This window comes from Primulina tabacum, chromosome 5 (genome assembly GCF_025594145.1).
Source record: "Primulina tabacum isolate GXHZ01 chromosome 5, ASM2559414v2, whole genome shotgun sequence".
In the NCBI taxonomy this organism is placed as follows: Eukaryota; Viridiplantae; Streptophyta; class Magnoliopsida; order Lamiales; family Gesneriaceae; genus Primulina; species Primulina tabacum.
This window is the reverse complement of record NC_134554.1, coordinates 15,017,881-15,042,816: the sequence shown is the minus strand read 5'-3', so window position 1 is coordinate 15,042,816 and position 24,936 is coordinate 15,017,881. Positions and strand designations below refer to the sequence as shown.

Here is a 24,936-nt window from a genome sequence, read left to right as displayed (position 1 = left end):
AATATTTATGTTATTCCTAAAAATTTCCCAAAATCTCCCTCATAAAAACGATGGAACGGAGACCAAAACCTTATCATTTGCCTAATAAGCGTGGTAATAGTTACATTTTGAAGTACATTTACACTCCATACATCAGCATTCTTGCAAATACAAAAATTCATCAGCATGAGGCAACATGAGGTAAAAGCAACAAAATATATCAAACAATTAGATTCCTAACAAGGTCTCAAATTGAAACAATACAAGATCCTCTTCCACTTGCTGGTGATATATATTGTCACTACACCATGAAGTACGAAATGTGTAGGTCATAGACCACCAATTCTTCCAAGCATCATATTTCTCTCTCATCAGGTCGATTTTGTATAAACCATTCAAACGACACTAAATGCTGATTGAATGGTCGATGAGAATCGAGACGCAATGGTCTGCGTAGCGAATGCTTGAAGCTGCTTCTTAGCATCTGGGAGATGAAAGATCGGTATTATTTCTCAATGAGATTAATCAAACGAAAAACTAAAAACAAAATTTGCCTTAAAATTCCGAGCTATCTCGATGAAATTTACGTTCTTCATTGCGTCAGGATATGAATGAAGACTCTTAAGTAAAACCTTTTCGTCGGTACGACATAGTAACTAGCTCCAAACTAATGCAAACTAACAACAAGACTTGCACGAATAGCAACTTCATGTAAACAAGAAGCACCGTGTCAGTAAGTTTCAAAATGAGAGATCCTTTGTAAAACCAAGTGAGTCATTTATGTGCATCCAACGAATTTTTTCATGTTCTCTTTGTATAATGGTACAGAACTGATGTTACAGCAGTACCATGAGTCATAAGCATATTCCTACCCACAAATTTGGAATTCGAATAGGACACCACAAACCATCATTTAATACTGATAGATGAAGTACTTTTCAGACTAGCCAGTGTGTAAGGCATTTAAAACAAAAGGTCATCTCTAGAAACAACCTTCAAAAGAGTTCAAATACAAAATTAGTTTAGAATTCGTAGTTATTATCTAAAGTCAGGTAATGGAATTTCTGCTCCCCCAAATCAAGTACATTATAGTTAAGTTACTTTTGAGATCCATACCATGCATTATGCAACAGTCAAAGTAAAACAAGAAGCAAAACATGATTTTGCATTGTAAAACAAGAACCAAAACATGATATGTGTGTCAGTGAGTCCACATACCTTTACGGCATTTGGTAAATCCAACAATATTGGCAATGCTCAGCGTCAAACATACACCAACAACAAGAAGATAATCAGCTTGAAACCTAATGATAGAGAATATAGCAAAGAATATCCATGCGACCGCCTACAAAGAAAAGGCAATGCTTTAGGTGGATTTCAAGATACCAAACGGAAAGGGATTCTCAAAATGCCGTCCATAAGACAAATGATTGAGACCAAATAGCAAGTAACAATTAAAGCAATCTTGAAGTCCACCATGATGGCAAATAAGGTTAAATTCCTTAGTTGTTGAAGAAAGTGAATGATTATACAAAGCGTTGACAGAATACTTTTGCTTATTCTTTATGCTTCACAACGTTCCAGCGACCGCGTGATATTTGAATCAAAATTCTTTAATTTAACTTATTTGCTTACTGTGAGGTACAAGGTCCACCAGAACAGCCATGAATCCTTCTTGTTCATCCGAGCAAGTGACTGAAAAAAAGAGGATATATGGGTGTACAACATTTATTATCCACCGTAAGACTTCTGAAATAATGATGCAAAGATCAAACGCAAAGCCACATTTAAGATGTCTCACCTCTTGGTCGAGACATTCAAATTTCCACACACTTTCACCATCGTCATTTATTTCATTCCACCACCTAAGACCCACCAAGATGCGTCCACTAACGTTCTTGACTACCCAGAAATCAAGAGCAGATAAAAGTACAGTCGCCACAAAAATGATGACAAAACTATCAAAAAAGAGAGCAGAAAGAATATAAAATGCCAAAGCAGCTGCCTGTCAAAACAGAGAAATTTTTAATCATTAGGAAATCAATAAATAAAATTAAAATCATAAATACCAAAAAAGACAAAAGGAAACTATATTTAACCTTGAAAAGCACATGGAAGAAGCATATCTTTGGATGAGCATAATTCTCCCCTGCCGACTGGGTACCAAAAAAAAGAGGTGAGCACTCCATCACTGTTTATTAAACTTATTGTGCATATCAGAATTCAGAAAGAAGTTGTATCATTTTTATCTATGTAAATACCGTATCTATATTACTTTAGGTATTCAAAATAACTACGATTAGACAAATTCAATCTCTAGAATCAAATATATACCAGACAAAGACTAAAATTTAACTCTTCTTATACTAGAAAAAATGCACTGGAAAAGGTTCCATCACACAGGTACAACATAAATTTACTGTTTTTCTCATACAAAATGGATCAACATTCGAGCATTATGCTTTTCTCATACAAAATGGATCAACATTCGACCATTTGCTTCTAAATACACAAAGTAGTCTATGGATGTATTGTCAAAGACAACATGAAAGAAATCCAATTAGCGTCAGTACACGGTTAGTTTTGTTTAACTCGATATTGAGGGCCTGGATGGCCAAGAAATCAACAACAAAAATGGAATACATTTTGATAGAGAAAATGTGTTTTTTAGATAGACCACAATTTCATAGCAAAGCAAGAACATGTGGCTTCAAATACCATCTTATAGAACACTTTTGTCAGATAGTTTTATGCACTTGTATAACCTATCCATCGGACAGAATTCTATCTAATCAAGAATTTACTTAGAAAAACATCAACTACGGAAATAATTAACAGGTAAAGCAGATGATATAAATCAAACAGAGGATCACCAAATCAAATCATTAAATCAAGAATCGAGATATTCCATCCGTTCACTACATCATTTTTCCCCAGCATAAATTTCAACTTCGAACGTTATCCCAAAACAAATCAAACAAGCTCGAGCCATATCAGCAGCAACCAACAAGGCTGCAACTGCAATCCTTCAGGCCAACCATTAGCATTTCATCGAATTTAAAAACTCTTAAACAAGAACCCTAAAAACCCACATTTTTTCATAAAACCAGCCAATCAAAAGAAATCAGATCCCCCAACTCCTGATACAACAAATGTAGTCAATTTTATTACCAGATCACAAAATACAATAGACTTGATCACTAAATCATCTGTAACACGTAAATTAATAGTCAGAAACGCAGCATGTGTTCATGGTATTCGTTTTGGAAAGTAAACCAGATGACAAAAACTAACAGGGTTTAGATCCATTTTTGGGCTGATCGTAGATTTGATGTAGAACTTCAATTCTGCTTCCAATTATTTGATCAGATTTTACAGGTATATGTGTACACCGAGCTGCTTCTCTTGAATTTATGAATATGGAAGAGATCGTTGCTGATTATTATTAAGCTCAAATAGGTAAAATCTGTGAAGGTTCAGTAATTGCGAAGCAATCCCTGGATAACAACTTATTTCGAAAACCCCCTAATATTTTGAGATTTATTGGAAATATTATAAGATTTTTTAAATCAGAATCCTTTTGTAAATGTATAATCTCAATCGAATTAGAATCACAATTCAGATGCCCAAATTTCTATTTCTATTTCGAGTAGTCAATATGGAGAAACATTTACATCTAGTTGTTTTATCTACGTTTATGCAACTTGCAGTAGTAATTCAACACACAAGCTAAATCGATCCAAAAATTTGATAAATTTGAATGATTTGTGTTAGAATTAGAAAAATAATCGCAAGCACGCGTCAAAGGTTGTGACACTTGTGATTTGTGCAACTTGTAGTAGTAATTCACTCTTTGAAATGCTTACTTGTGTCTTTTTGTCTTGTATTTTGAGGATGATTATTATTATTATTAATTAATAAATATCAATGGAATAAAAAAATATGTCTACATTGCAATTTGAATATGTCAAGTGACTCATTAATAGGAGGGGAGGTGCAAGGAGCCTAAAAGCGATGTCCCAGTGCACAATGTGCAATCTGGAAAATTCCAGTCCACAGGCCAAGCACTTGGGCGCCCCAGCACCCTTTGTGCGCAAGCAAGGCGCCGAGGCGCCCATTTTAAGCGCCTCACGCTGCAGGTGAGATCATCAAAAGATGGGTTCAAGACAACTGATAATATAAAGTTTCCATCAAATCAAATTCCAAATGCAGATTGATATGTAACATCTGTTGTACATCTTGGCCATGCAATAGTGATGTATTTTATGTATCAGACATATTCATTATTTGGAAATACATTTCATTTGACATCATAGAGGAATATCCAGAAGCCAGTTTCGAAATATGTAGACGAATAGATTTGTGGTGAACGAGGAGAAGACCAAAAAAATTAGCAGTGGGTTTGTCCTAAGATAAGGGATGTGTTGGCAGAAAATTCGCCATTCATAGGTAGCTGGTTCAATGGGCTTGAGTTCCTGCATTCCCCAACTAAATTCTTCAATTATTGTCGCCTTTATCGCAGCCCATGACACACTATTAATCGACAGGCTCTTGAATCTGTCGTGTTTCATATTGGTGCGTAGGTGTCTTGCAAAAAATCGATGATCTACATACGGAAACAGATTTTCAAATGCAGGAATCAGTCCCTTCTGCTTTTCTGTCGTAAAGGTTCAACTGTCATCATTCAGAGATCCAATATCATCATCCAGTAGCTTCAAAAATCATGTCCAATTATCTTTGTTCTCACACTCAACCAACGCATAATATAATGGAAATATGTTATTATCGAGATCTAATCTCACAGCTGACAGAAATTGTTCCACCATTTTTTCTTTTCATAAAACATTCATCAACACCAATGGCACGCCTACAAGAATCTTTGAACCCTGTTCTTTGTGCTGAGAAATAGATGTATTAACTTTGGAATCTTGCACCTTCATCATCCTCGGACAACTTCAAAACTATCGTGTCCCCTTCAACTTCTTATCTTACTAAATCGCTCCTCATGTGTCCCTTGCAGCAACTTCAGTGCATTTCTCTTTGCTGAATAAGCCACATTCCTCGATACACTGCATCTGAATTTTCTGCAAATAACTTCTCTAAATTCTTTTGTTCCGAATTTAGGATTTGTCACAAAGGTTTCGACCAGACTCTTTCCTAACCAACTTGAGTTGCTATACTTGTTGGTTAAATCCAAAAAAAAATTCAGATTTGGAGTATTTCATCTTCTAGCAACTCACTGCCTTGAAGTTGAGGGCCTCTAAGTTCATGGCTTGAAGCTTCAAGGTGTTCTAAATATATCTCAATGTCTAGTTTTCAGGAATGTGATTTCTAGCATTCAAAACGTATTCATCGGCATGTATTTCTGCATGATAAATTATTATAATTTGGATTGATCTTCGGTGAAAAATTACTTCGCTTAGCCATTAGTCCTCCACTGAAACACAAATATCTGGTGACAAAACACAACACGCATAATTATGACTGGGTGAATTTAGTAAGAACTTGGTGGGCGATTTCACCGGATTGGGTTGATGAGCGGGAGATAGTTGCCGGACACCTGGACCTGCACTCTCAAGAGATAAAAAACGTTAATGGGCGTCGGAAGATTTTCCGGCGTTTAACGATTATGGAGAGAGTTTTGTAATAAATGTTGTAGACAATATGTAAAATGAATGAGAGTCTTTAATGATAAACCAACCTGATATTTATAATAAGAAAGTCAATGATGATCTTGTTTTCAGTGTTCAACCACTATTCATGAGGATATGGCTACACAAGCTTTCTGCTTTCACTGACACCATTGGGTCTGACAATTCATGCTTGTTTTGATTGAGTTTGGTCACTTTTTACACACTAAAGGATCGTTTGATGATGACCAATCCATGATGCCCCATACTTATGACTTAAATTATGTCCCCTTTACTGGAATGCCCGAGTTATATCCTCCCGGGCTCCCACACAGAAAGCATCTGTTTTGGGGCTTTTACGAGGTGTGAGTGACACGCGAGCAAGATTCCCGTTAGTTTTAACCAGCAAACGGAAGGAAGGATCGACTCGAGAATTTTTTGGAAACATTTGGGACAAAAGCGAGAACGCTGAAATATTTAAATTGAATCCGGAAATAGAACAAACATTTAAGACTGAACTATAATTTTTCCCGAGTAGTAATGATTAATAGGTTTGAAACTCTTAAATAAGAACATGTTGTAGTCATGGTAAATGTCATGTATGTATAACATGTCCGATCTCTAATATCTTTATTATTTATTATTATATTAAACTATCGAGTAGGTCTCTTGTGAAACGGTCTCACGAATCTTTATCTGTGAGACGGGTCAATCCTACCGATATTCACAATAAAAAGTAATACTTTTTCATGAATGACCCAAATAAGATATTCGTCTCACAAAATACGACATATAAAACCGTCTCACAAAAGTTTTTGTCTAAACTATAACGGAAGGGAGATGGGAAAACCTCTACCTATACTCTCTCAAGGTTACACCATTTTTTTTTTAATAACCTCAAATTTTAATAACATACCGATTCTAAAGAGCAAAAGATAAATAAATAATAAGCATAATAAAAAATAAAAAATAAAACTATTCAGACAAATTAAAATTAATAAATCGACATATATGAAGAAAATTATAAATACACTCAACATGTACTATTTATGACATATTTTAATAGAGAAGGTTACATAAACCTATTGCCCCTTACCAAAAATACCAAAAAAAAAAAGCTATTTTAAAACACTATAAACTTTAAAAACAACAAATAATCAACCTATTTAATATCGTTTCTAGTTATTTGTCAAATAATCTCATAAAAATCATTTCTATTTTTTTTATGGAGTTACGACGAACTGATCTATTTTTAAGATAAAATGTGACTGATCTTTTTATAAACATTTAATTTAAATTTTGTTTGGATGTAAGCTGACATGTGTCATTATTTGACACGCTTGATGTTACTTAATCAAAATGCTAATGACATTTCTAATTTTTAAACAAAAATTGTTTGAGACAAAAAATAGTCTACATATGCAACATGTGCGTTAGATTATTGCCAAGTATATATTGCCAAAAGTACAAGGCTATTATTTAATCTAAATATTGACAAAAAGATTTATAAATATTTTAATTAAAAACGTGAAATCTCATATGGACCATATTCTTTTTGTCTTTTATGAAAACAAAATATGTCCAATTATGTTCATTAAAAATAATTTTTTTAAAAAAGTCCAAATTTTTTAGACAAAAATTTATTTGAGATAATTTCACGGGTCGTATTACTTTTTATGCTAAGATTATTCTTTTTTAGTGTGAATATCGATAAGATTGACCCGTTTGACGGATAAAAATCTGTGAGACCGTATCTATTCAATTCTCGAACGTGGGTCGGCAGGGCTATACAAATTTTCAGGGAAAGATTTCTTTCAAAATGCAATAGGATACCCGATACCCCACTTGGTGAAGCCGCGGCTATTATTAACAGGGATTGCTTGTACCACCACAAGCCACAATCGACCATTGCCCATTTTTCAAGAACACACGTTATTTCTTTCCCACAAAATCTGATTGTGTTTCCTCGAATTTTTGCCCTCGCCACATTTCTTATATCCGTTTGTTATACATATAGATATATATGTCGGTGACCAAGAACTAGATTTTAGTGGCGTAGTATCTGATTCTTGTACATATTTTACGGGCTGTTGCGGATATTTTTTCTTTGTTTCGTTTCTGGTTCGTGATAATAATAGTTTTTGGAATAAATTGGTCAGATTTTTTTAACATGAAGCCCGGTTGTAGAATCTTTTTGCCTTCTAAGAACGCGCCTTTTTTGGTTGTTCCTTTCCCCGAATCCTCCAAGTTTTCGGTTTGTTCTAATTTTCAATTTAGAACCGACAAGTTTCACACGTGTTCCTCTCGGTTTTCGGGGTTTAAGACCATATTCAACAATGCGCGGAGATCATATTCTTCCCAAAACGGGAATTGGAGTCGGTCGGGTATTTTGTCAAACATCCTCTGTCGAGATTCTTGCCCAAGAAGCCATTTTGTGATTGTGAGTGCTGCATCAAATATCAGGGATTTGTCAACTTCTGTTGAAACCCACGTGCATGACAAGAATTTCGAGAGAATTTATGTGCATGGTGGGCTTAATGCCAAGCCATTGGCGGTGGAGAAGATGGATTTGGATTCAAATGCAGCGGTAAATGACGATGAGATAGAATGTGGAAATCTCGGAAATGATGTAAAAAATGAGAGAACAGATGAAACAAAGAGAGTGAGAGCCGGTAAAGAAGAGTCTGAGGTGGAAAAGGAGGCGTGGAGGCTGCTGAGGAACGCCATTGTGACGTATTGTGGGAGTCCTCTGGGGACTATGGCTGCGAATGATCCTAATGACAAGTTGCCTCTTAACTATGATCAGGTGTTTATAAGAGATTTTGTACCGTCGGCTTTCGCTTTTTTGCTGAAGGGGGAAGGGGAGATTGTGAGGAATTTTCTGCTTCACACCCTGCAGCTACAGGTATTATGATTTTCAATTTTGTCCATTTACGTACGCATATGCCGATGACAATTGGGATCAATCAAATACGGCTGAGGAATCGAATCTCAGTGTCTGGTGGCATTATATAGGAATATTGTTTAGAAACTTGTAAACTTTTCCATTTTAAAAGATCGAGGCTCTATTAGTTTTCTGGGAATTCCAATGTGGTGGCGGTGGCTGGGAGGTTGAATGAATTTAATTATGAGAAGATTTACAATTTTAAATGCTTTCTTATTTATTGCAACAGAGAAGACCTTTGACTCTATATTTTACTCTGGCATATGAGTGTATGCTGCAGGTTTCGGTTGATGAGAACTAAAGTACATTTTAAATGTATACATAAATGCATGTCGAGTTAGAAATGTAATGCTGGTTTCTCTTTGTTGCAATTTCATTTTAAGTTTCAGTCTACAATGTGCTATTAATTTTCTTAGAGCAACTACATGGTTAAAAGATGATAACGTTAAACCAATGAGGTAAGTACGAAAATGATTTGTTGCTCAGGCTTAGTTCTTCGTTTACTAAAATATTTATCTTACTGATCTTGGTGGAGGTCACTTAGGGTGTGATTTGGTTCATAATTCTTCTCATTTAAATTTCTTGTTCCTAATGCCCTCCTATTTTTTACTAGAGTTGGGAGAAAACAGTGGACTGTTACAGCCCTGGACAGGGATTGATGCCAGCAAGTTTTAAAGTTAGAGTCGTAGCTTTAGATGATAACAAGTTTGAAGAAGTTTTAGATCCTGATTTTGGAGAGTCAGCCATTGGCCGTGTTGCACCTGTCGACTCTGGTACGTGTGTTTCTAGTTAATGCTGGTGATTGGTAGTTATATTTGAGTTTGAATAATATGTGGCCTTATTTGATCTCTTTTCTTATCTCTGTCCCTTCCTAGTTTCATTTCTTATGAAAATGAGCTTTGTTTAATTCAACTGCATATGAATTAGAGCGCCCATTTGTGTCAAATCGACTTACTAGTTCTTTAAAATTAAAATTGTAAGTTTTGTGTAGGACTATGGTGGATCATCTTACTAAGAGCTTATGGGAAGCTTACCGGTGACTATGCATTACAGGAACGTGTGGATGTTCAGACAGGGATAAAACTTATTCTAAACCTTTGCTTGTCTGATGGTTTCGATATGTTTCCTTCATTGCTTGTCACTGATGGCTCTTGTATGATAGATCGACGAATGGGTATTCATGGGCATCCCTTAGAGATTCAAGTGAGTTCTTCCGCCAGTTTTTGTATGTTTACATATAAATATCTTAGCCATTTTTATTTTGGGCCTTTTTTACATACTGTTTTCTTTACTTTTATTGGTCGCTCAAAAGTCTCGTGGACTTTCTTTTCTGATACATAACTATCTATTTGAATTTTTTGAAATTGATAGCAATTCTCATTAATTTTAGCTGTTAAGGTCGGTGAAGAAAAGCTCATATATGTCCTCGTGAATTCTGAAATCTAGGCACAATGACATCTAAAGTTCATTTTCTCTAAATCCATAATTAAAGTTGTCTGATTGTGCTATTTTCTGTATGGTTCGTTGTTTTTAACTACTCCATGCAAGAAAAACATCTGTTGTGTGAGTGTCACCTGAGATAGTTCCCCCTCTCTATCCATTAGCCCTTCTTCCTATCCACTTGCTTTGGGAGGAGGGGAGAAGGTTCATTGACTCTCTCTTTAATATCATAATCATAGCCCTGGGCAAGGATATGACAATTTATTTGATGGCCATTAATCCTCTTTGAAACATAGTTCAGGCTGCAAGCAAGAATCTACGAGAAAATGCTTCACATTATAGAACACAATTCCCAGTGAAGATATAAGAAGTGACAGAGCCTCCTCTTGCACTTCGATAGTTTTTAGTTTGGTGTATGGTTATGTACTGGAACAATGCTTGTATGATATTTTGATTTTATAAAAACTGTCCAAGAAGTTCATTTTTCAATTTTTGGAAAATAGAGAACAAAACAAAGTGCAATTTGTCTCGGGATGTCAATTAAAAATTGCATATTTGGTTCACTATCGTATGTGTGATTAAGCTATCAAAAATTTCCTAGAAATTTCACTAGCAAATGCATGCACTCAATTGTTTGGAGATAGAAACTTTGGAACTTCAAAGGCTTGCTCTTGACATGTTTATATTGCAGGCCTTGTTTTACTCAGCACTTCGGTGTGCGCGTGAGATGCTTACATTAGATGATGGATCCAAAAATTTGGTCAGGGCTATCAGCAATAGGCTCAGTGCGCTGTCATTTCATATTCGCGAATATTACTGGGTTGATCTGAAGAAAATTAATGAAATCTACCGATATAAGACTGAGGAATATTCCACGGAAGCCACTAACAAGTTTAATATATACCCTGAACAAATTCCTCAATGGTTGATGCATTGGATTCCCGAGACGGGAGGTTATCTTATCGGCAATTTGCAGCCAGCTCACATGGACTTTAGGTTCTTCACACTCGGAAATCTCTGGTCCATAGTGTCGTCCTTGGGTACTCCAAAACAGAATGAGGCTATACTTAATCTTATAGAAGCAAAATGGGATGATCTTATCGGTCAAATGCCTTTGAAGATATGTTACCCTGCTCTGGAGTCAGAAGAATGGCGAATAATCACCGGCAGTGATCCAAAGAATACGTAAGTTCCCACAACTTGTGTCATGTGTTGTTTTCAATTTCCAGTGTATGTGAAGGTTATTTGCCACAAACATGTATAACTCTGTCCATACGTGTAATCATGAAGCAGGCTTGAAAATTTTAAATGCTAAAATACTGTCCTGAATGTCATTTATTTGAATTTTTGCAGACCTTGGTCGTACCATAATGGTGGATCGTGGCCAACACTGCTATGGCAGGTAAGAATAGCTTGGAAATTATTTTTTTCATTTGCAAGAGCTTGTTGGAATGGAATCCCGTAGCTACAGTAATCAATTCTTCATTTTGTTTTAGTTGATGAACAGATGGTGTTAAATAACATTAACCCATTCTGATGAAAATGAAGTAAAAGAGCCATAAATATCATGTTAATGTTGTTATAAACTTCAGAGGGTGAATTCTTGTATATTTGGTCCACATAACTCGAAAACATATACTCCAAGTATGTTATGTCGAGTACCAGATTCTCATGAATCTATATTGATCGACCACGAATAATCAGAGAGAAATGAAAGACGAGTATTATACTTTGTCATTGAAGGTGATCAATAAGAACCTTTCTTGAATTCTTCTCATATTCTCTCAGTTCACATTGGCATGCATGAAGATGGGTAGAACAGAACTGGCCAAGGAAGCAATCACTTTAGCCGAGAAAAGGCTTCAAACAGATCAATGGCCTGAGTATTACGACACAAGGAATGGAAAGTTCATAGGAAAGCAAGCTAGACTGTACCAAACATGGTCTATCGCTGGATATCTGACATCTAAAATGCTGCTAGATAATCCTGAAATGGCATCCCTTTTGTTTTGGAAAGAAGACTATGATCTTCTTGAAACATGTGTCTGTGCTTTGAGCAACTCAAGTCGGAAGAAGTGCTCCCGTAGGCTTGCCAAGTCACAGATTATAGTCTGAAGAAAGCCAGATTCTCCAATAGACATGATCCGGTTTCTGCTCTACATTAGGTAGCTTTACGAGCATCCCATGATGTTATTTTTATACGAAACAACTTGCACAAGTCTGTTTCACACATATCGTTGCTTCGACTTGGGATGCTCTTAGGTGGAAGTGCCCTCAAATTTATAAGAGTGGCCTCGTAGTTTATTTTAACCACACAAGTTTATATCGATGTATTTCATTTACAAGACTTGGAATTTGATATTTTTATTACGTAATCAATTTTATAGAGCAAGAAGCATATATTTGCCTATGCTTTGATGCTATGAATACTGTTCAAAATATTATTTTCTTCTCTCACATATGTATATGAGTACCGTGTCTCTAAAAATAAATAAAATCTACGTTTACATGCAATCTATATATCTTATACAAGCGTGGATCACGAGCAAAGTTTTATATTATAAATTGTTAATTTTGTCTTTAGTTTGTATATATTTCAAAAAATCCTAAAAAATAGTCGGGAATGTTTTTATAAACTAAATTACTATGGCAAGAGCTAAAATAGAAATAGAAATAGAGAAGAAATTATAAAATATTAAAATTTTATTCATTTTCGAGAAAAGATGGTATGTTAACCGGACCAAGTGATCCACATTTTTAAAAGATTTCAAGTTAAAACAGAATTTTTTATTAGATAGAATTTATGCATTAATTAAAATTAATTTATATATTACTGTGAACTATAGGCAAAGTTTTTCAATTGAGAATTCTCAACATTGTCGTTAATTTGTATATATTTTTAAATAACCATAAAAATTGATAGGGATGTTTTTTTCAAATAAATTACAATGAAAGGGCAAAATAAGATAATATAACATGTATTATATTCATAAAAAAAGAGTTAGCTCTGAGTGAGAATCTACTAAATAGATTTATGTTATAATTAATACTAAAAATATTTTTAAATTCAAAATCATAAAAGTTGTCAATTTTCAAATTTTTAATTATATCGTGAATTACATTAGAAATTTGAAGTTTAAAACGAGATGTATCTTGTTGAGATCGAAAATATGTTTAGAGTAAGCATGAATAACACTAAAAGAATTTAAGAGCTATAATAGCTCGATTCTTGAAATATTACGAATCAAAAATTATATTGAGTTAGGTTCTAAACAATACGGAATAAATTCAACATAACCCTCTAAAAACCGAATAAACATTTTATAAATGATTTGAAAAGAATGCAAGTTGAAATAGTAAAAAAATTGGTTGAAACATTTTATCAAACCCTTTGTATGAAACATTTTGGCATTTGATAGAACACGTAAAATATTTCAACAATGCATCTAAAAATAGCAAGAATAAATAAATGGGATAAATTAAAGATGCGCAAATTTTTTATGGATGTTGGGAGATTAACAACTATTGTGCCACCCTTTCTTCCGTGGTCAGAAAAATTCATTAGAAGACTTTGAATTATACAAACTCGTTGTACAATACCAAACCAACCGATGACACACTCTCGGTAAGAAATCCTAGCACACTCTCAATGTTTTTGACAACAAATCAACAACCAATTTACACGTTCTTTATTGTCTTTGAGCAAAAACTCTCTCATTTATCCTTTGAAGAACATCTATATTTTGGGTGAGTGAGCTCTCTTTGATTTTTCAAATAATGTATTTTTCAATATTTAAACATGATACAGCGTTCTACAAACTTCTCTTCGAGTGGATACTTTATATTTGAAAGCTCATCTCTCATTTCGTTCCTCACAACTAACTTTCTTGGGCTTGCTCTCATTTCAGCTCATCTTTCTTTTTATAATTTGATCATGCTTTAAATCCTCATCAAAAGCTCTTATTTGATCTTCAAAATGTTGTATTATAGCCTCCAATGATCGTCTGGAAAGATTATAGACCATTTCTGACATTGAAACGATCATATTCGTGTTGCTGGAATTTTTCTGAAATCGAGCTGATTTTATTGTGCTAGTTGACCAAGTTGAGTTGACCAAGCTGGTCAAGTCAGGCTGTCAAAAGTCGGGCCAATCCCAGTCCAACTGGTGCCAAGTTAGTCCAAGTCGGGTAGTTTGTTTACATAGTTATAGGTCTTAATTTGTCAATTTTTAGGCAAAGTGATGAACGTGAAAGTTATAGATATTGTCTTGGATTTTCATATGATCAATAATCACTCAATTTTGAGTTTTTATAAGAGAGATATGCTCAAAATACCATATTATACAAGATGTAACTTGTTCTTTATTCAGTGCAGAACTAGCGCAAAACTAGCAACTTCATCGAGACATTTCTCCTGCTTAAGCTCGGATTTAGGATTCAACTTGTGAAGATAATTTGTGATCATTGTCTTAACTTCGTAACCCATGCTGAATCATTCAATGTAGATTATCGAGCTGAAAGACATGACCAAAATACAAGGACTGCTCTTTTCAAACTGGTTGTTGTTTCAAATGCACTCGGCTCGATTTTGCGACAAATATTTTGCCTAGACAACATCCGAACCAGTCAAGCTGACATAAATATATGTTTTAGCTCTTTTGTTGGTTGTTCAACCGTCTTAGATTCTGGTTGCTCAAAACAAACAACTGCACCAAAAACTTGATTGTGTTGGAATTTGAGTTTCAGCAAGGTTTGCTTATTTAAAAATTCTTCTTCTTTCAACTACACACTCAATAAAATATTACTAACATAATAACTATTATTGCTTGCATTTTCAGACCCAACATATCTTGATTTAGAGTAAAAATTATTAAAATATTATTAATATTATTTAAAATAAAGATATCACTCCATTAAATATATTTTATATCAAGTCATGTATCAAATAGAGTTTATGCATTAATTGAAATCAATTTATATGTTTATATTATATTATACAAAAGGTAAAAACTTGTGTGGACGGTCTAACGGGTCGTATTTTTTGAGACGTGTCTCTTATTTGGGTCATCCATAAAAAAATATTACTTTTTATGCTAAGAGTATAATTTTTGTTGTAAATATCGGTATGATTGACACTTCTCACATATAAAAATTCGTGATACTGTTTCACAAGAGACATTCTCTATACAAAATATAAAGTATGGGATATAGATAAAGTTTTCATTATGACAAAGCTCATTATGAACCGCTTACTTTGTCTTTCATTATGTAAATTTCACAAAAACTGAAAAATTGACCTCTGTATTTCTTTTAAAAAAATTAAATTATTAAGATCGGGCTAAAATAAGAAAATATCATATGTTTTTATTTGAAATAATTAGAGATACTTGAAAAGATTTATTAAAATAATGAGATATATATATATATATATATGTATTGTGAAAAATATATAGCTATTTATTCATTTTCGAGAATAAAAAGTGAGTTACCTGGAGAGAGCGATCAACACTTTTAAAGAATTTCAAGTGAAGCAAATTTGAAAACGAGTGGTACTCATAGAATAAACATTTACAGATTATTTAATATTTAGACATCACATATCTAAAAATAAATCCGACCATATTTATCAAAAATCATGGAACCAAAATCAGAATTAAAATCTTTTCTTGGTTTTAAATTCCAAAATCAGAATCATAACCATGGACATATAGTTCGTTTCCGGTTCCAGTCCCAAGTACAAAAGCTGAACCATATGAAATTGAAACTAGAATTGTAAATTAATTTTAAAATCTCATAATACATAAATATTAAGCCCTTGTCTCGTATATTATATTATTATTTTTTCTTTGAGTAAGTCTCTTACGAGAAAATCTCACGAATCTTTATTTATGAGACGGGTCCAACCCTACCGATATTCACAATAAAAAATAATATTCTTAACATAAAAAATAATATTTTTGCATGGATGACCTAAATAAGATATCTGTCTCACAAAATATGACTCGTAAGACCGTCTCACATAAGTTTTTGCCATTCTTTAAATTTAATGACTAAATTTTTGTTCAACTGTAACCGAAACTATTAGCAATCGGAACTATGTTCAAGCGATTTTATTTATCTTCATTTAAATTTCATTTACTACAAAAAAATAAAATATATGTTTCTAAATTTTTTCTTACAAGTAGATATATTAAAATTAATCTATTTATTTATATAAAAAGGATACAATATTTTTAAGCAATTACAGAAAATCGTATTACTACTTGGAAACATGTCCATCAAGTGGAGAATAAATCAAATTCATGATATGCATCTTGCATCAATTGTTCGAGATTAAACAGATAAAGAACATGACTTTAGAAAACGTGAAAATAATATAAAACTATTTTCAAAATTGAACAAAAAATTATTGAAACTCACAAGTCTTATCTATTATTAACAAAAAAATTTATAAATAGTTCTAACAATAGAACATGAACTAATACCCAAAATGATGATGGAGAAACAAAATAAAATCTAAAATAAGATGATGAGAAGATATTATTTGAAAAAAATACACAAATGATTGATAAAAAAATACAAACGTCCATAATGAATATGATGACAAGATAATTTTATAGTCATGATAAAAATAAGAAAGCCATAAAAATCGAGTTATTAAGATAAATAAAAAATAATTTAAAATAAGAGTTAAAATCTTGAGCGCGCACACTTTCGTTAATACGTGTCTTTAGAAGTATGTGTGCTCAATATTTAAAAACACATGGAGTTAATATATTATTTTTTCATGATTTGACTTTAGTAATATTGAAATTTCACATGTGTGACATATGCAATTAACCTTTAAAACAAATAAATGTGCATCACTATCACCTTGTTTTTGGACAAACAACAACATGATGTTTTGGCTTTTACAAAATCTATAATTTCAACAAATCTGCATCACTATCACCTTGTTTTTGGCACGCTGAGCCTCAAAGTTAGATAAATTCCATCGGTATTTCAAAATAATAATTGGAACAAATTCAAGTCCAGATGTCTACCCCATGGAAAATTTGTGCTTTAATCATCTGTTTACAAAAAAAAAAAAATTTAACTGAGAACAAGAAGACAGGAACGTTAAGATCGAAATCCACTCACCTCATACCCCCAAGTAAAGGGACTCATACTAAGAGCTGGCCATCGAGAGAGGAAAGCTTTTTCAAGAAAATAATGCAGAAAAATATGCGCATGACGGGTAATGAAATACCTTCCTGTTTCCTTTTGTGAGCAAGTTTCTTGAAGTTAAGAGGGCTTCATTTCTTGAAAATGATACTCTTGATCTTTGAATTCATGGGATTGATCAAGTAATAGTCGCTGTCATCAGGTTTTGAGTCTCCACTCCATTTCCATTACACAAATTGTTAATCAAGGACTCCATGTGCTTAATAGTTTTCGGCATTGAACCAGTAAGTACCTACATAGAATATGGTAATTCGAAATCATGCCAACAGATTTTAGTCAATTGTCATATGTGAGATGACATTGATGTTCGTGAAGTTCCCAGTAGCCTTCGGCAGCAAAAAAAGAACAGTTAGAGAGAGGTGGAGTTGGATATAGCATCCTGTGGTGTGTGAAAAAACCAAATGGAAGATCGCCCCTCTATGATTCCGAAGAGCTTTTGTGATAGAGCCTATACTGTCGGTTGATCATTACATTATAACTCGCATGAATCAGACCAATTTACTTCCCTCTAACAATTACATAGTTTTTTCAATTAACTTTTTAAAGGACAAAAAACTCGTGAGAATGGTCTATCAGATTCTTTGCAACAAGCAATTTTTCACGACGTTTCCAGAAACATTAGGAATACTTAACCAGACACTCGTAGGCCTTTGGCATACTTTTAAGCATCCAGAAAACATACTGTGCCGCTCATGATGTTATCATCTATAAATGAAAAAATATTGGTGTTGAGGGATAGCTTGCTATTTCACAAAGCTAAAGTTGTCACTGGGCTCAATTTGCATGTATTCAACAAACACAAAGGGGGTTCTCACCACTTTATTTTCACATTGGATATTTGCTCTTTTAACATACCATTGAGTTGATACACCATCCAGCCATAAAAAAATGATAAGACTCCCAAATGATGGAGCAATTATCCACGAAGATTACTTTTTCAAAGGGTTACCTCATATCCTGATTCTGTGATGAGAACTTCATCTTCTATCCTTATCCCAATTCCTTGATACCTACATATCATGCCCAACCTCATGAATAATTTGAAGTGATTACTAATAGCTTGATCAAAATGAAAATCAAACAATCCTGTTCACAGCTTAAACAAGGCCCGCAGGGCAAACATGGGATTAAGAGATATTTTGAAGTGAACTCAGTGATTTAGAGAAAACTTACCACTACAACATGGTGGGAGAAGTAAGCATTTTCTACTAACAGGAGAAAATATCAAGTAAAAGATATTTGACCACACAACGAGCACTCTTTAATAGAAATTACTGGTCTCGTGTTGTAATAGCATCAAAACATTCATGATTTCTTTTGATTGAGTTGCAGAGACATCCACTTAGATAATACAGCCAAAAGTTTATTTATATTTCTGGAAGCATCTTCATACTATGTTATCAGGCTCTAACATGTAGGTTGATCATCGAACAATCAAAACAATTTCCTCCACAAGGTTTATGCAGCATGAGTATCGAGTCTGGTTTAGGGTTTTGCAAGTGAACATAGATAAATTAGGTAGTAAAGTGACAAATGTACCTCCCTGGACAATCAAAATTAGAAGGAATGTAAACTCCTGGTTCAATAGTGATTACCTGTCAACGGAAAAAGTAGTATAAGATTTACAAAAGAAACAAGAAGAAGCCAGATAACAGAGAACAAATTTAGAAAAGCAGGTGGAGGTCTCTTTGTTACTTGACCCTTTGTTTACGACTACAATGAACAGCAAGTCAGTGCTACAATTTGGGTGCATCAAATTAACATTAATTTCTTGATGGATCATGGATGAATGTTAAAATCAATCCTTCTTCCAATTACTACTGTTAAATCAATTTCATAATAAAAGAGTTAAAACGTCAAATCACTATAAAACTTACAACACCAGGCTTCAAGGGGCGGTCGTAGCTAATTTTTGAGCAATCGTGAACATCCATTCCAAGATAGTGACCTAGGATATAATTAATGAATGGCAGCAAATCAGGACATGATACATACAACAGCTGATTTATCCAGAAACAAAATTTCTGATACCTAAAATTTAAGTAGAAAAGCGGGTGAAATAGTTGAAATAACCTATATTGGTTGGGTTCAGCGAATGGTAATTTTGAGGATGATCTTTTTTCAGTATTCCGATTTCTTTAAATCCTCTCCGCAATTTATTGACCTAACCAAAATGTAGGAAACTTTATAGTAATTAAGCCGTTTCTCAATTGATGATCAGAGATAGCAAAATAATCAAATTAGTGTTCGTGGTACACAGGTAAAATATGATACAGCAAATAAAATGCGAGGAACACATCAAAAACATAGAAGAATTGCACTGATAATTTCTCAAAAGAAAAAAACAACCAATATCCAAATGATTCCCAATCTAAGTACATAAACATGAAAAATATATAAATAAAGGTAGAGGTGCCTAGATATCATTTGTTTTACTATGTCAAGTTGAAAACAAGGGAAAACTAAAATTGAGAAACTACTTTCTATCCAAGGATGTAATCTAATTTAAGCGATAAGAACATAAGAAAGACACGTCGGATCTGTTCAAGCTTTACCGAATAGTTGTGTATTTCTCGAATGCTTGTGCCTGGTCTGCAGAGCTTTACACATTCCTCATTTGTCTCCAATAAAAGGTCATAAAGTTCTTCCTGAATAATCACACGAAAAACATTACTCTAGATTAACATCAAAGGGCAAATCATTTGAAGCTTTAAAAATGAAACTGTTTAACATTTGATAGGAGGACAATTAAAAGCCTCAAGCATCTTATCGCATCAGGAAAAAACACAAAATTAGTCACACCTTAACCCTTAGATAGGAGGACAATTAAAAGCCTCAAGCATCTTATCACAGCAGAGAAAACACAAAATTAGTCACACATTAAGAGCAGTTTATTGCCACCACATATAAACCGTTCTTTCCAATAGTCCATGTGGGACATAACAATCACCCGTTTGTTGGATATTTGGCATCCTTGTTATGCTCCTTCACAATCTAGGACCAACATGAATGATGACCTACAGGATTGGTGATTGCAAGAAAGACTTGTTTAAATGTGTCCAACCAAGAAGCTTGACATGTGTCACTTTTTAATCTTTCATTTCATATTTCAAGCATGGTGGAGGCTCAAAATACCTGCTTAAGAACATGGCATCCTTGTCGTGAAGTAACAAAATGCAAGATCGTTCTACTAGTTGTTCGGATTCTAGAGATTGCTCCTGCCAATCTAACTCGTGAATCTAACACTTATCCCATCGATTAATATATAGATCTCACACATGCAAGTGGCTCCAAATTGATAGCCAAAAGAATAAATATTTTTGTTTGTACTACGCGGTTGGGTAGATTAAGTTAATACTTACTTATTTATTCTTAAACAATAAAATTTTCCTGGCCGTAATATCTTTTACTTTATCAAAAGCTAAAATTGATAGAAATAATCAATCAAGGAACCTAAAATTGTATTATAATGGCTGCCACAAATATATTGGAGCTCTTATTAGTGAAGTAAAGCTATCTTCAAAAATGCCGAACATAAGTAAAAAATTTGCTAGTTGAAAATTCTATAAAAAGTACAGTTACAAGGCTATGGTGAAGAAAGGCTGCCTAATTAATTATGTGAAGATGTAACAATGCAAAGACACCTGAGATGACGAAAATCTTCCGCAAGGTGGCCACGTACGAGTAAGGTCACTAACATAACCATGGAGCTCACATCCAACATCCATAAGGACAAGGTCTCCTTCCAGTATCTGTACACAAGTTACATGAGTTAATTAGAAAATGGAAATTGAATGGAAATATTAGAGGAGTCAGACTCACTCTCTGATCATTCCTTGCATAATGTATAATACTTCCATTGGGCCCTCCACCAACTACAGGATTGAACCTGTGAAAACAAAAAATGAAGATGACATGAAAATCATCAGCCTGGTACTCAAACATGAAAATCATCAGCCTGGTACTCAATAGGTAATCACACAGTTTATATCCTTGTTAACAACTGAAGGAAATGAATATAAAGATAGATTTTTCAAAATAGAGAAACTTTTCAATCTACATCATCATGGAAGTTTAAATTTCTCCACACTAACATTTTGCTTCAAGGTAATATTTTCATGTTGTAGAAAGGGACTTGAAAGCAAATTTGTGATTTGATGTTGCTCTGCCCATTACCAACTTCTACAAGTAAAAAGGAAAACACTTACGCCATTCTTTGCGCGCCTCTCATTCTGCTTTCATATTCAAACTTTGCTGAAAGCATTCCTTCGCTAGGAAATAATTTTGAATGCATCATCGTTTGGAGCAAAGCCTATCCAATATGAAATATGCAAAAACTATCACAGAGGAAAAGAAGGAAAATACTTTGCAGGCAAATAACCCCATGTCAGAAAGTGGAGTGTGAGTTTAATGTTCAATGCCTTTTAGTTGGGTTATCCAAGCACATATCTAATTTAGAATGGCAAATCATGAAGTTTGAAAAAAGGAGAGCAGCAAGTCCGAAGAAACTAATGGTGAGCTTGGTTTTTAAAAATAGTTCCGACTTCCGACAATGGAAAATGTGATGGCTAGAGAAGAAACAAAAATTACTGAAACTATTAGCTCACTGATTCCGAAGATGAGTGTGCAATAAGATACAGCAATAAAATAAATTTTTCAAAAAAACAGTAGCATCATATAAGAAATTGCATTCAAAAAACCAGTAGCATCCATATAAAAATTGTGTGATAAATCAGAACGCTATTCTTGTGCTAGAGTTTTGATCTCTTATTAAGAGTATAACTTTCAAAAGGTAAAAGGGCATGCATGGAAATTCCAGAGCATCTATTCAAACTGTAAGCTCATGAACATAACCAAAAGGTGTAGTTTGAGCCGGAGACTACGCCTGGACAGAAAAAATGCATCCACGAGAATAAGCTTGTTTAACCCTTACACGGACTCAATACCTGACAAGCTATAGATGCAGAATGTCTCATCAAGTTGAGCTCTGCTTGAGATTTAACCCATCGTGCTTCGTGAGTATAGACTGAAAAATCTTTGACTTTGCCATTGTAAGTTGCCCTTTGAAATGCCTCCAAGTTTGTATAAATAGATTTAGATGTACTAATATTATGAAACAACTGGGACGATCTTTCTATCATCCTTGAGAGAATCTGAAATAAGAAAGTTAAGAGAATTGGAGGAAAAAAAATAAGAGAATATAAATTCTAAAGCCAGAGAAGTAGTGTTAGTTATAAGCCTAACCCAAACACTGGACTTGATCTATGTACGAAAGGTTGGCACGGAAGCAAGTAAACGAGTTTTCAAATTTTATTTCTCGGAAAGATAGTGAACGACTAAACCGGAAACTGGAAAATATTATATTTCAGATGTAGACTCTGTCATTGTATTATCTTATTAGAAAGTTAACCTTTATCACATATTCATCCACGCTTCCTAAACTTTATACACCCGGCGAGGCGATCCTTTAGCACAATTGATGAGTTCCAAATAAAAAGATCATCTGGAATAAACAATATTTTTACGTTGGTGAAACATATCACTGCTTGTTTGTTTTTGCAGGCAGAGCTGCAAAGCTAATGATGAATTGTAATCTACATGCCGTACAAACATAAAATTTGCCTTTAAATAGTTGAAATTACAAACAGTTGAGACATCAGGAGTATAGATAAATAAGCTGTTATTTTCAATCAAATCACAAACGAAAGATAGTTCTTGATGATAAGATGAGGGGAATACATTAGTATTAAAGCAATGGAAATAGCCATTTCTAACCTTCACCTCGTGAAAGAAACCTCAATCCGGAGAAAAATTAGGAAAATACAACAATTATTGAACTATTTAGAATTTAGTATGAAATATTACTATGTTTACTAGCGTATCTCACTTATGCACATATGAAATATGCTGAAAGTGTGTGAACTATACTATGAGGAAGACAATCAATACCTTATCAAGCATGCTTAGTGGGTAAGCTTTGTCAGCCTTGAAAGTGCCAAGAGCTACATCAACTCCAGCAATCTCACCTTGCCACATGACATCCTGAAACATGAACTAATTGTTACAACTAGAACTTGATAGCTTCTTTCTCAAAGTTTATCTGGTATTTGTCATTTACATGGTTCAGACAAGTCATACTTCAAAGGGAGTTACTTGTATCTTGGATTACATGCACGCTGTTATCTTCTTATAAGAAGGTTAATTAACAGATTATTTTTTAAAAATAAGGGAAATTGTAATGGAAATCTTTTGGCTTACATCAGGCTTTGCTTCTGGCATGAACATGCATAAACCACAGTCATGACCTAAAACTGCAATGCCACCTGGCTGTTGGCAGCCGGTGATGTATTGATAATCAGCATCTTGTCGAAATGTGTACGGCACGACATCGTTCATCATCTTCACTGGGGCAGATGCGACAATTGCTAGGCTATTCTGTGGAAGAAGTTCCAACAATTTCTTCCGTCTGGAGATATATTCTTCACTACTTATGCCAGGTGTAATCTCTCCTTCCTTCATTATCTACGACAAAATTGATTGCAAAAGCTTAACATTTCCTGTCCATAGTCAATTCTCAATTGCTATGATAGCGTACATCAGTGTCGTGAGTAATGAAAGAACGTGTATCAGATTCCACAGAAACACCTGAGGGTGTGTAGCAGCCGATGGCTGTCCCACATCACGGGCTGCCCAAGTAGAATGTGCACTGGCCTTAACTACCTTTTAATCAATGGCTCACAAACATGAGTTAAAGAAAATGCATGTCACATAAATTCTATAATATATTCCGTAAAAAACGTGAACTAATCTACAACCGTTAAAATAATATACCGTAAATGTAATCCAAAAGATGATTTATTTCACAACTAACAAAGTGCAATGGACTCGTAGAGAAATAACCCCATGACTATAACATGGTAGATAAATGACTTAAAACGAGCAGAAGTGAATTACAAGCTCAGCTACCAGTTCTTGCACAAATAAAAGTGAATTCAATTTATTTTATTTAAAAAAAAAAATTGTTTACAGTATATACAACCACTCTACTGTCAACTGCAAACCATTCTGAACTTGGATCATCGCCCCAAAATTTATCAACCGGCTCACATAGAACTCCCAGGGACAAAACCAACCAATTAATCAAATTGAATTACGAACAAGGGAAATGAATATATAAAACAACGCAAAATATATAAAACAACGCAAAAAATGAATCAACATAGAACATGGAAACGAGTTTAAACAAAAAAGAGAGAAATGACAGTGGGTATCTTGGAAAAATACGAACTTGATTCAAGATATTGGATGGGTATATGCGCAGTAGATTTCTTCGAGCAATATGCATAACTAGTCGCTTTAGTTTCCTCTCTTTAAGTGATTGGATTGGATTGGATTGGATTGGATTTTTTTTTTTCTTATTGTATATTGCTTAACAGTACGAGAAATTACTGGGATTTTAAAGTTTGGATTTTTAATTCGTTTTAGGGTTTAGTCCAGCTGCTGCATTGTTTGGTTTCATGTTCTTGGAAAGAACATAAATAAGAAATTTTAGTTTCTAAAAAAGAATTTTTTAAGTGTTTTTTAAAACTATTTTATAACATTTCAAAAAAAAAACTATTTTATAAAAAAAATTAAAAAAATTGTTTGTTTCATGTTTTGGGAAAAAACAGGAATAACAAATTTTAGCTTCTACTAAAAAAAAAAATTTTAAACAATTTTT

The 24,936-nt window shown here is 33.9% G+C and overlaps 3 protein-coding genes across 5 annotated transcripts; 1 reads left to right on the top strand and 2 right to left on the bottom strand.

The window, feature by feature from the left end:
* Positions 1–132: 132 nt before the first annotated feature.
* LOC142546965 (Golgi apparatus membrane protein-like protein ECHIDNA) lies at positions 133–3,432 on the bottom strand. The gene is made up of 6 exons (XM_075654972.1): positions 3,274–3,432; positions 2,079–2,135; positions 1,781–1,984; positions 1,615–1,674; positions 1,198–1,324; positions 133–463 (listed from the first exon to the last, which is right to left on the bottom strand). Exons 1-6 carry the CDS (start codon positions 3,286–3,288, stop codon positions 375–377), a joined length of 552 nt encoding a protein of 183 aa, XP_075511087.1. The 5' UTR covers positions 3,289–3,432; the 3' UTR covers positions 133–374.
* A 4,047-nt stretch (positions 3,433–7,479) lies between these two features.
* Positions 7,480–12,450, top strand: LOC142546964 (alkaline/neutral invertase A, mitochondrial-like). Its single transcript, XM_075654971.1, has 6 exons — positions 7,480–8,514; positions 9,167–9,326; positions 9,545–9,756; positions 10,685–11,178; positions 11,347–11,395; positions 11,782–12,450. Exons 1-6 carry the CDS (start codon positions 7,780–7,782, stop codon positions 12,106–12,108), a joined length of 1,977 nt encoding a protein of 658 aa, XP_075511086.1. The 5' UTR covers positions 7,480–7,779; the 3' UTR covers positions 12,109–12,450.
* Positions 12,451–16,865: 4,415 nt separating this feature from the next.
* Positions 16,866–24,724, bottom strand: LOC142546962 (intermediate cleaving peptidase 55, mitochondrial). 3 transcript variants are annotated; one of them, XR_012820555.1, is made up of 15 exons: positions 24,505–24,724; positions 23,862–23,936; positions 23,475–23,738; positions 23,166–23,258; positions 22,163–22,369; positions 21,425–21,528; positions 21,039–21,105; positions 20,861–20,968; positions 19,772–19,864; positions 19,290–19,380; positions 19,094–19,164; positions 18,756–18,811; positions 18,166–18,226; positions 17,242–17,448; positions 16,866–17,062 (listed from the first exon to the last, which is right to left on the bottom strand). XR_012820555.1 is itself a non-coding variant. In XM_075654970.1 (14 exons), exons 1-14 carry the CDS (start codon positions 24,559–24,561, stop codon positions 17,335–17,337), a joined length of 1,461 nt encoding a protein of 486 aa, XP_075511085.1. In that variant the 5' UTR covers positions 24,562–24,724; the 3' UTR covers positions 17,094–17,334. The 3 variants fall into 3 exon arrangements, 1 of the variants encoding a protein (XP_075511085.1); XM_075654970.1 differs by lacking the exon at positions 16,866–17,062 and having other exon boundaries at positions 17,094–17,448; XR_012820556.1 differs by lacking the exons at positions 16,866–17,062; positions 17,242–17,448; positions 18,166–18,226 and having other exon boundaries at positions 18,752–18,811; positions 19,248–19,380.
* Between the last annotated feature and the right edge of the window lie 212 nt (positions 24,725–24,936).